The sequence below is a fragment of the Salvelinus namaycush genome, chromosome 10, assembly GCF_016432855.1.
Source record: "Salvelinus namaycush isolate Seneca chromosome 10, SaNama_1.0, whole genome shotgun sequence".
In the NCBI taxonomy this organism is placed as follows: domain Eukaryota; kingdom Metazoa; phylum Chordata; class Actinopteri; order Salmoniformes; family Salmonidae; genus Salvelinus; species Salvelinus namaycush.
The window spans coordinates 30,696,908-30,709,339 of NC_052316.1; the positions used below are offsets into that span (position 1 = coordinate 30,696,908).

Consider the following 12,432-nt stretch of genomic DNA (forward strand, 5'->3'; position numbering starts at 1 on the left):
AGGAGAGAGAAGAGAGAGATGCCACAGAGTCAGGGAGGGAGGGGAGGAAGGAGAGAGAAGAGAGAGATGCCACAGAGTCAGGGAGGGAGGGGAAGAAGGAGAGAGAAGAGAGAGATGCCACAGAGTCAGGGAGGGAGGGGAAGAAGGAGGAGCCCTGCTGGTTGATTAAATCACAGGGTCAGTACACTAACATGGACAGGAGAAGGGAGGTCACCATGGTTATGCCATGCCCCCTCCCAGTCCTGGTTATTATGGTATGCTGCCTCCCCTCACTCCCATACAGTCAGATCAGGTGTTGCCAGACAGGCAGGCAGGGAATGTGTCAGGGAGGAGAACATTTAGACAACACAGAACATGAAACCTGATATCACACTGACACGTGTGTGTGTGCGTGCGTGCGTGCGCACATAAAGGTGTCTTTGTTAAAGTGAGACCCACTCAGTCTTCAGACGTTTAGCCTGGGGAGGTGTGTAGGGAGCACCAACTCTGAAGCCCTCTCTGTACACACACACACACACACACACACACACACACACACACACACACACACACACACACACACACACACACACACACACACACACACACACACACACACACACACACACACACACACACACACACACACACCTTTTGAAGAGCAGTGCCAGGGCATAGAACCTTCAAAGGGTGTTCATATGAAATAAGCCTGAATGTACTCCAAGTAGAGACGTGTGAGTATGTGTATATATATATGTGTGTGTGTGTGTGTGTTTTACCGTAAGGTGAGCGGGGGTAGAACGGCGTGGTCTCTTTCTGAGGGATCTCCTGGACCTTCCCATAGAGTTCACTAGTAGAGGCCTGGTAGAACTTAACACTGTTGGTCAGACCACACGTCTTTATAGCGTCCAGCAGACGCAGGGTACCAACACCGTCCACATTAGCTGTGTACTCAGCCAGCTCAAAGGAGATCTGAGTAGGAGAGAAAATATTCACATCAATACAGATGGAAGTCATACTACTGTTAAAGAAAACCCTTCGTTAGCAACAATTGTTCTGATCCAGCTCAAAGGACCAAGAAGTTCAAAACGTTTAGGGTGTAGTCTGGAGAGTGTCTGACAAGACCATTTGAGGACCAGATCACGTTTAACCGTGTAAAGCCAAGCTGGTCATGGTTGACACACCTGGACCATGCGGTTGGACCACCGTCTGCACAGCGGAAACGCATCAGCGGTTTACTGTGAACACACAATCTGCTCAGCTGAAACGTGTCAGCAGTTTACTGTGAACACACAATCTGCACAGCTGAAACGTGTCAGCAGTTTACTGTGAACACACGTTCTGCACAGCTGAAACGTGTCAGCAGTTTACTGTGAACACACGTTCTGCACAGCTGAAACGTGTCAGCAGTTTACTGTGAACACACGTTCTGCACAGCTGAAACGTGTCAGCAGTTTACTGTGAACACACGTTCTGCACAGCTGAAACGTGTCAGCAGTTTACTGTGAACACACGTTCTGCACAGCTGAAACGTGTCAGCAGTTTACTGTGAACACACGTTCTGCACAGCTGAAACGTGTCAGCAGTTTACTGTGAACACACGTTCTGCACAGCTGAAACGTGTCAGCAGTTTACTGTGAACACACGTTCTGCACAGCTGAAACGTGTCAACAGTTTACTGCTTCCCAACTACTGCTGCAGAGCTCTGGGATGAAGAGCTGAACACACACATTGGTTTTGATCACTTTCTATTCAACTCCTCTGTTCCCCAGAGCTCAGTCTAACTAACCCTGACGCGCCACTCACTCTTTTAGTTGACTTTTTCAATAACGTTCCACACACTGCCCACTACACACACAAGTTTGCACGCACGCACACCAACTACTAGCAATATGTGTATTCATCTACACACCCGGCCAAGTCATACGTGCTTTCTCCCACTGTGTTCTCTACAGCTGATGTGTGAAACAAGATCCTGCACTAGCAGGCAGTTAGACCAAGCAGAACCGAGCAGAGGATGGAGGGGGAAAAGGAGCCGTTTCTCTTTCTCTAAATGAACCCTTAAACGGAACCATGGGTGTGAGAGTGTAAGGCCACTAGCTAGGCAGCTAACACCCGCCCCCGCCCACAGTAATCCCTGCTCTCACAGACACCCACTACCCTCCCTCATCTTACCCTTCTTTACTGCTTTCTGTTATGCTTTTCCTCTCCCTCCTTTCCACCCTCTCATCTTCCTTTATATTCTCATTCCTCCTCACACCCCTCTCTCCTCTGATCTCTGCCTCCTACCCTCCTCATTCTTCCTCCTACACTTCCTCCTCACACCCCTGTCTCCTCTGATCTCTGCCTCCTACCCTCCTACACTTCCTCCTACACTCCCTCCCTCCTCTGTGTAGCCCTAGCCTCTCACTCCCCATCCCCCCTCTCTCTGGCCTCTCACAGAACGTATGGTCTGTTACCTCCCTAGCCTCTGTCACTCCCCATCCCCCCCCTCTCTGGCCTCTCACAGAACGTACGGTCTGTTACCTCCCTAGCCTCTGTCACTCCCCATCCCCCCCCTCTGGCCTCTCACAGAACGTACGGTCTGTTACCTCCCTAGCCTCTGTCACTCCCCTTCCCCCCCTCTCTGGCCTCTCACAGAACGTACGGTCTGTTACCTCCCTAGCCTCTGGCACTCCCCACCCCCCCCCTCTCTGGCCTCTCACAGAACGTACGGTCTGTTACCCCCCTAGCCTCTGTCACTCCCCATCCCCCCTCTCTCTGGCCTCTCACAGAACGTACGGTCTGTTACCTCCCTAGCCTCTGTCACTCCCCATCCCCCCCTCTCTGGCCTCTCACAGAACGTACGGTCTGTTACCTCCCTAGCCTCTGTCACTCCCCCCCCCCCCCCCCCCACCCCCCTCACACCCCTGTCTCCTCTGATCTCTGCCTCCTACCCTCCTACACTTCCTCCTACACTCCCTCCCTCCTCTGTGTAGCCCTCGCCTCTCACTCCCCCTCCCCCCTCTCTCTGGCCTCTCACAGAACGTATGGTCTGTTACCTCCCTAGCCTCTGTCACTCCCCATCCCCCCCCTCTCTGGCCTCTCACAGAACGTACGGTCTGTTACCTCCCTAGCCTCTGTCACTCCCCATCCCCCCCCTCTGGCCTCTCACAGAACGTACGGTCTGTTACCTCCCTAGCCTCTGTCACTCCCCTTCCCCCCCTCTCTGGCCTCTCACAGAACGTACGGTCTGTTACCTCCCTAGCCTCTGGCACTCCCCACCCCCCCCCCTCTCTGGCCTCTCACAGAACGTACGGTCTGTTACCCCCCTAGCCTCTGTCACTCCCCATCCCCCCTCTCTCTGGCCTCTCACAGAACGTACGGTCTGTTACCTCCCTAGCCTCTGTCACTCCCCATCCCCCCCTCTCTGGCCTCTCACAGAACGTACGGTCTGTTACCTCCCTAGCCTCTGTCACTCCCCCCCCCCCCCCCCCACCCCCCTCTCTGGCCTCTCACAGTACGTACGGTCTGTTACCTCCCTAGCCTCTGTCACTCCCCATCCCCCCCCTCTCTGGCCTCTCACAGAACGTACGGTCTGTTACCTCCCTAGCCTCTGTCACTCCCCATCCCCCCTCTCTCTGGCCTCTCACAGAACGTACGGTCTGTTACCTCCCTAGCCTCTGGCACTCCCCCCCCCCCCCCTCTCTGGCCTCTCACAGAACGTACGGTCTGTTACCTCCCTAGCCTCTGTCACTCCCCATCCCCCCTCTCTCTGGCCTCTCACAGAACGTACGGTCTGTTACCTCCCTAGCCTCTGTCACTCCCCTTCCCCCCCTCTCTGGCCTCTCACAAAATGTACGGTCTGTTACCTCCCTAGCCTCTGGCACTCCCCATCCCCCCCCTCTCTGGCCTCTCACAGAACGTACGGTCTGTTACCCCCCTAGCCTCTGTCACTCCCCATCCCCCCCTCTCTGGCCTCTCACAGAACGTACGGTCTGTTACCTCCCTAGCCTCTGTCACTCCCCATCCCCCCCCTCTCTGGCCTCTCACAGAACGTACGGTCTGTTACCTCCCTAGCCTCTGTCACTCCCCATCCCCCCCCTCTCTGGCCTCTCACAGAACGTACGGTCTGTTACCTCCCTAGCCTCTGTCACTCCCCATCCCCCCTCTCTGGCCTCTCACAGAACGTACGGTCTGTTACCTCCCTAGCCTCTGTCACTCCCCATCCCCCCCTCTCTGGCCTCTCACAGAACGTATGGTCTGTTACCTCCCTAGCCTCTGTCACTCCCCATCCCCCCCCTCTCTGGCCTCTCACAGAACGTACGGTCTGTTACCTCCCTAGCCTCTGTCACTCCCCATCCCCCCCCTCTGGCCTCTCACAGAACGTACGGTCTGTTACCTCCCTAGCCTCTGTCACTCCCCTTCCCCCCCTCTCTGGCCTCTCACAGAACGTACGGTCTGTTACCTCCCTAGCCTCTGGCACTCCCCACCCCCCCCCTCTCTGGCCTCTCACAGAACGTACGGTCTGTTACCCCCCCTAGCCTCTGTCACTCCCCATCCCCCCTCTCTCTGGCCTCTCACAGAACGTACGGTCTGTTACCTCCCTAGCCTCTGTCACTCCCCATCCCCCCCTCTCTGGCCTCTCACAGAACGTACGGTCTGTTACCTCCCTAGCCTCTGTCACTCCCCCCCCCCCCCCCCCCACCCCCCTCACACCCCTGTCTCCTCTGATCTCTGCCTCCTACCCTCCTACACTTCCTCCTACACTCCCTCCCTCCTCTGTGTAGCCCTAGCCTCTCACTCCCCATCCCCCCTCTCTCTGGCCTCTCACAGAACGTATGGTCTGTTACCTCCCTAGCCTCTGTCACTCCCCATCCCCCCCCTCTCTGGCCTCTCACAGAACGTACGGTCTGTTACCTCCCTAGCCTCTGTCACTCCCCATCCCCCCCCTCTGGCCTCTCACAGAACGTACGGTCTGTTACCTCCCTAGCCTCTGTCACTCCCCTTCCCCCCCTCTCTGGCCTCTCACAGAACGTACGGTCTGTTACCTCCCTAGCCTCTGGCACTCCCCACCCCCCCCCTCTCTGGCCTCTCACAGAACGTACGGTCTGTTACCCCCCTAGCCTCTGTCACTCCCCATCCCCCCTCTCTCTGGCCTCTCACAGAACGTACGGTCTGTTACCTCCCTAGCCTCTGTCACTCCCCATCCCCCCCTCTCTGGCCTCTCACAGAACGTACGGTCTGTTACCTCCCTAGCCTCTGTCACTCCCCCCCCCCCCCCCCCCCCACCCCCCTCTCTGGCCTCTCACAGTACGTACGGTCTGTTACCTCCCTAGCCTCTGTCACTCCCCATCCCCCCCCTCTCTGGCCTCTCACAGAACGTACGGTCTGTTACCTCCCTAGCCTCTGTCACTCCCCATCCCCCCTCTCTCTGGCCTCTCACAGAACGTACGGTCTGTTACCTCCCTAGCCTCTGGCACTCCCCCCCCCCCCCCTCTCTGGCCTCTCACAGAACGTACGGTCTGTTACCTCCCTAGCCTCTGTCACTCCCCATCCCCCCTCTCTCTGGCCTCTCACAGAACGTACGGTCTGTTACCTCCCTAGCCTCTGTCACTCCCCTTCCCCCCCTCTCTGGCCTCTCACAAAATGTACGGTCTGTTACCTCCCTAGCCTCTGGCACTCCCCATCCCCCCCCTCTCTGGCCTCTCACAGAACGTACGGTCTGTTACCCCCCTAGCCTCTGTCACTCCCCATCCCCCCCTCTCTGGCCTCTCACAGAACGTACGGTCTGTTACCTCCCTAGCCTCTGTCACTCCCCATCCCCCCCCCTCTCTGGCCTCTCACAGAACGTACGGTCTGTTACCTCCCTAGCCTCTGTCACTCCCCATCCCCCCCCCTCTCTGGCCTCTCACAGAACGTACGGTCTGTTACCTCCCTAGCCTCTGTCACTCCCCATCCCCCCTCTCTGGCCTCTCACAGAACGTACGGTCTGTTACCTCCCTAGCCTCTGTCACTCCCCATCCCCCCCTCTCTGGCCTCTCACAGAACGTACGGTCTGTTACCTCCCTAGCCTCTGTCACTCCCCATCCCCCCCCTCTCTGGCCTCTCACAGAACATACGGTCTGTTACCTCCCTAGCCTCTGTCACTCCCCATCCCCCCTCTCTCTGGCCTCTCACAGAACGTACGGTCTGTTACCTCCCTAGCCTCTGGCACTCGCCCCCCCCCCCCCCCCCCCCTCTCTGGCCTCTCACAGAACGTACGGTCTGTTACCTCCCTAGCCTCTGTCACTCCCCATCCCCCCTCTCTCTGGCCTCTCACAGAACGTACGGTCTGTTACCTCCCTAGCCTCTGTCACTCCCCATCCCCCCTCTCTCTGGCCTCTCACAGAACGTACGGTCTGTTACCTCCCTAGCCTCTGGCACTCCCCCCCCCCCCCCCCCCCTCTCTGGCCTCTCACAGTACGTACGGTCTGTTACCTCCCTAGCCTCTGTCACTCCCCATCCCCCCCCTCTCTGGCCTCTCACAGAACATACGGTCTGTTACCTCCCTAGCCTCTGTCACTCCCCATCCCCCCTCTCTCTGGCCTCTCACAGAACGTACGGTCTGTTACCTCCCTAGCCTCTGGCACTCGCCCCCCCCCCCCCCCCTCTCTGGCCTCTCACAGAACGTACGGTCTGTTACCTCCCTAGCCTCTGTCACTCCCCATCCCCCCTCTCTCTGGCCTCTCACAGAACGTACGGTCTGTTACCTCCCTAGCCTCTGTCACTCCCCATCCCCCCTCTCTCTGGCCTCTCACAGAACATACGGTCTGTTACCTCCCTAGCCTCTGTCACTCCCCATCCCCCCCTCTCTGGCCTCTCACAGAACGTACGGTCTGTTACCTCCCTAGCCTCTGGCACTCCCCCCCCCTCTCTGGCCTCTCACAGAACGTACGGTCTGTTACCTCCCTAGCCGAGATGAGACCCCACTCTGTGTGAGCCTGTCCATTCCTCTGGTTTTTATTTCACAGAGGAGGTATGCAGAATGAAAACACACACACGAGCCTGGGTATCAAAACCAGCTGAAAGGTACAGGGTCCAGCCTGCCTTGACAACTTAAATCAAACAAATTGCCTTAATGCCTCCACACTCTGTCATTATGTAAGGCAGGGCGCAGCGCTGACGGCTTAGAGGCCAGACGTTCCTGTGTGTGAGTTTGTGTCTGGCCAGGCTCCTCGCTCTCACCAACCCCCCCTTGGCTGATATTGTTCTAGGTCCAGGCATTCAGCCAAGCTCTGTCAGCATTGGGGGTCCACCGGTCACAAAGCAAATATTCAGACGGTAAAAAAAGGGAAAAAATAGAGCTAAATGTTAAAATGGTTTGTAATGTACAGGATACGTGTCGACCAGGGTCTGGGAAACACGGACGGTTGGAATACACATTTCAGAGCACAGACTGACTGTGTCTTGATAGATGCATAAATATGAAATATCTTTATACTTTTATGCTTTCTCTTCACATACCTCCAAAGTCCTATGTTTCTCCCTATCACATATAACAAACAGCAACCCAATACAGGCCCTGATGCCCAGAGACTATATGAACAATCTAGAAGAACAAGACCATGTAGAGCTGGAAAATGGACACACACAAGTAGGAGGTAACACACTGTATGGTCCTCTATGGTCCTCAGACCTACGACCAGAGACCTGGCAGATGTTGGAGAGCAGGGTTATATTGAAATTGGAATCTCAGTTTACTTCCTGAATTGATTGAATTGAAAAGGAAGTGAACCCAACCCTGTTGGAGAGCAGCATCACAACCACATCATCAACATTTAATTCAATGGACTCCTCTGATAACGCAAATTAGTATTTTGAAAAATGTATACCAGCATGAGAGCAGGACAGTGAACACGTTACACTATTTCTTTCACATCCCTGTCATCCTCAGAAAGAACATAAGATACAGTACATCCCTGTCATCCTCAGAAAGAACATAAGACACAGTACACACCTGTCATCCTCAGAAAGAACATAAGACACAGTACATCCCTGTCATCCTCAGAAAGAACATAAGACACAGTACATCCCTGTCATCCTCAGAAAGAACATAAGACACAGTACATCCCTGTCATCCTCAGAAAGAACACTTGAGTTTCAGAATACATTGAAATCATCAATGTAAAGTGCATCTTGTCATTTCCATGTAAAAGGACCCATGAGCACCAACATATTTGTTTATAGGAGCATATCATATTTGGTGTCAAATGAAAGCTAAGAGTCTATATTTTTTGGGGAAATGAAGGCATTTTCAATCTTAAAAATGTGGGAAAAGTAAAGGCTTTGATATCTGTTCACACAGATGGAAAATGGGTCTTAAAAAACATTGATTAGAAAAAGTCTTAAAAGGTATTAGAAACGCAATAATGTTGAAGTATTTATATTTTGTTTTGCAGAAATGATTAGCCTTCTGTAAGTTTAAGAAATACTGCCTAGTGTCTTGTCATTCTGATACCAAAAAGCCCATATCTTTCAGATATTTTCTCATTTCTCTCCCTCATGAGGGAGGAAAATGAAAGTTCACAAAAGTAACAAGTAAAAGTAGATACACCAATTAATTTGTGTTTTTTTGCAAAACATTTTTGTTAATGAATTATTAAGTGATTAAAACATGTCACTCTGTTACCAAATCGGTAAGAGTGACCCAAAAAAGAGTGACCCAAAAAAATATAACAGAATGCCAATGGGAAATCATAGTAGTCACAACCACAGTTGAAATAGAGCACAGTAGAGCACAGTAGAGCACAGTAGTGCACAGTAGTGTACAGTAGTGCACAGTAGAGCACCGTAGTGTACACTAGAGCACAGTAGTGTACAGTAGTGTTCAGTAGTATACAGTAGTGTACAGTAGTGCACAGTAGTGTACAGTAGTGTACAGTAGAGCACAGTAGTATACAGTAGTGTTCAGTAGTGCACAGTAGTGTACAGTAGTGTACAGTAGTATACAGTAGTGTTCAGTAGTATACAGTAGTGTTCAGTAGTGCACAGTAGTATACAGTAGTGTTCAGTAGTATACAGTAGTGTTCAGTAGTGCACAGTAGTGTACAGTAGTGTTCAGTAGTGTTCAGTAGAGCACAGTAGTGTACAGTAGTGCACAGTAGTGTACAGTAGTGTACAGTAGAGCACAGTAGTGTACAGTAGTGCACAGTAGTATACAGTAGTGTTCAGCACAGTAAAGAAAAATAGAGTACAATAGTTCAGTACAGTAGAGCACACATGAGTAGAGTACAGTATAATGTAATATAGTATACTCTACTGGTGCTCTACTGAACTATACTTTACTGTACTCTAGTGAACTACACTCTCCTCCAATTTCCTTTACTGTACTGTGCGCTACTCTACCATACTGTGCTGTACTCTACTGTGCTGTCCAAACCTGTGAAAAATAGGTACAGATTTAGTCCGGTCTGGAACAACCGGACTAATGAGCAGAACTCATTACAGTAATAGCCAGTGTGTAAAATAATACCCAAACATGCAAAGGAGGATATTAAAATGTTCTAATTTTGTGTACCTATTCAGGATACATCACTATGAAGAGTGTGACATTCTTCATAATTAGGACCCATGATGTCATTCTGTTAACAGCTGTTGATCCAGTTCCCTTACAGGAGTTCAAGAACCCAAATATATTTTTTTTCAAACTCAAGATGTCCCATTCTTTCTACAGACCTCTTTGAATTCAGAACTGATATTTAAAAATAGTTTTTGGAACCCGTGATCACATAATCTGAGGGAGATCTTACTGTCACTCTGTTCCCAGACTTGGCATCTGCACTGTTCCTTGAATACCTGTGTTTTAGTCAAATGTTCAGTGATAATTGTTAAAAGTAGACTTCTGTATATATGGGCATGGTTTGTTAAACTTTGCAATCAATAGTTTTTACTTGGCATCCATTTTAAAGTGAAAAAGTGAGTCACAGCATCTTGGAATTGCCCATCTCCTCCTATAGCATACTGTTAGAACACAACCTGGGAGTAGACATTGAGGTTGTAGGCTACTCGGGAAGAAGATGAGAGTTTAAGGACATTGAGGTCATATTCTGGAAGAACAGAATAGGCTATTCTTCCCTGCAAGTTTCAGGATACATTGCATCTTCAATTTAAACATCTCCTTGTATAGCCCACTGTTACAACACATCTATGCTAAATTATTTAGGCCTTTTACTGTGTGTATATATATATATATCTTTACATCTGTGTCCTTAGGTAGCATCTCTCTCTAGTCCTGTCTTGTTTCAATCCTCACTCATACCGTGTACACATACTTGTTAGAAAAACAGAGCGCTGTTTGTCTTTATGATGTGTCAATTTGCCATTCCCTAAGAACCAGACACAATAACACTCAAACAGTGGGAGAGGGGGAAGGAGAGAGAGAGGGTGAGAGAAGAGTGGCGGATCAATCATTTAACATCATTCAGAGACTTGTTGTAACTTGCGTCACATCGTAAATCGTCCCTGTGTTTTCATTGGAAATAATTAGTTCTTAAAATGGCTCAGAATAACAATAACAGCCTCCGCATAAACATTCCTATCTCTACTGCTGTCCCTCCCCGGGATAAAACAAGAGGTGTCAGACTGACACACACTGCCATCAAACACAACACCAGAAAGAGAAAGCATTAACGCCATAACGGCAAAAATGTGAGTGTGTATGTGCACTACCACGTCAATAGAACAATGTCACACACACACACACACAAGAGAGACCTTACCCACTAGCCAGGTGCAGTGGGATACTGGTGACATTTACAGTGCATTCGGAAAGTATTCAGACCCTTGACTTTTTCCACATTTTTTTACATTACAGCCTTATTCTAAAATTGATTAAATAAAACATTTTCCTCATCAATTTACACACAATACCCAATAATGATTAAGCGAAAACAGGATATTTTTTGCAAAATGATATATTAAAAAAAATGATATAACTTATTTACATAATTATTCAGACCCTTTGCTATGAGACTCGAAATTGAGCCCAGGTGCATCCTGTTTCCATTGATCATCCTTGATGTTTCTACAACATGATTGGAGTCCACCTGTGGTAAATTCAATTGATTGGACATGATTTGGAATGGCACACACATCTGTCTATAGAAGGTCCCCACAGTTGACAGGGCATGTCAGAGCAAAAACCAAGCCATGAGGTTAAATAAATTGTTCCGTAGAGCTCCAAGACAGGATTGTGTCGAGGCACAGATGCGGGAAGGGTACCCAACATTTTCTGCAGCTTTGAAGGTCCCTAAGAACACAGTGGCCTCCATCATTCTTAAATGGAAGAAGTTTGGAACCACCAAAACTCTTCCTAGAGCTGTCTGCCTGGCCAAACTGAGAAATTAGGGGAGAAGGGACTTGGTCAGGGAAGTTACCAAGAACCCAATGGTCACACTGACAGAGCTCCTCTGTGGAGGTTCCAGAAGGACAACCATCAATGTAGCAATCCACCAATAAGGCCTTTATTTTAGAGTAGCCTGACAGAAGCCACTCCTTAGTAAAAGGCACCAAAAGCACCTGGTCAGATGAAAACAAGATCAAACCTTTTGGCTTGAATGCCAAGCGTCACATCTGGAGAAAACCTGGCACCATCCCTATGGGAATATTTTTCAGTGGCAGGGACTGGGAGACTAATCAGGATGGAGGGAAAGATGAACGGAGCAAAGAGAGATCCTTGATGAAAACCTGCTACAGAGTGCTCAGGACCTCAGAATGGGGCGAAGGTTCACCTCCCAACAGGACAACAACCCTAAGCACACAGCTAAGACAATGCAGGAGTGGCTTCGGAACAAGTCTCTGAATGTCCTTGAGTGGCCCAACTAGAGCCCGGACTTGAACCCGATCGAACATATCTGGAGAGACCTGAAAATAGCTGTGCAGCGACACTCCCCATCCAACCTGACAGAGCTTGAGAGGATCTGCAGAGAAGAATGGGAGAAACTCCCCAAATACAGATGTGACAAGCTTGTAATGTCATACCAAATCAAATACATTTTTATTGGTCACATACATATGGTTAGCAGATGCGAGTGTAGCGAAATGCTTGTGCTTCTAGTTCCGACAGTGCAGTAATATCTAAAAAGTAATCTAACAACTCCCCAATAACTACCTAATACACACACATCTAAAGGGATGGAATAAGAACATGTACACAGAGTTGAAGTCGGAAGTTTACATACACCTTAGCCAAATACATTTAAACTCAGTTTTTCACAAATCCTGACATTTAATCCTAGTAAGAATTCCCTGTCTTAGGTCAGTTAGGATAACCACTTTATTTTAAGAATGTGAAATGTCAGAATAATAGTTGAGAGAATGATCTATTTCAGCTTTTATTTCTTTCATCACATTCCCAGTGGGTCAGAAGTTTACATACACTCAATTAGTATTTGGTAGCATTGCCTTAAAATTGTTTAACTTGGGTCAAACATT

The 12,432-nt window shown here is 49.9% G+C and overlaps 1 protein-coding gene across 2 annotated transcripts in view; it reads right to left on the reverse strand.

Annotated features, from left to right (window-relative positions):
* The window catches only part of gmds (GDP-mannose 4,6-dehydratase), a 234,279-nt gene that overhangs the window by 151,107 nt on the left and 70,740 nt on the right, over positions 1-12,432 (reverse strand). For both annotated transcript variants that reach the window (XM_039001967.1, XM_039001966.1), the window contains one exon: positions 759-951. In XM_039001967.1, coding sequence (XP_038857895.1) covers positions 759-951 — 193 coding nt within the window. The remainder of the gene's footprint in view (positions 1-758; positions 952-12,432) is intronic.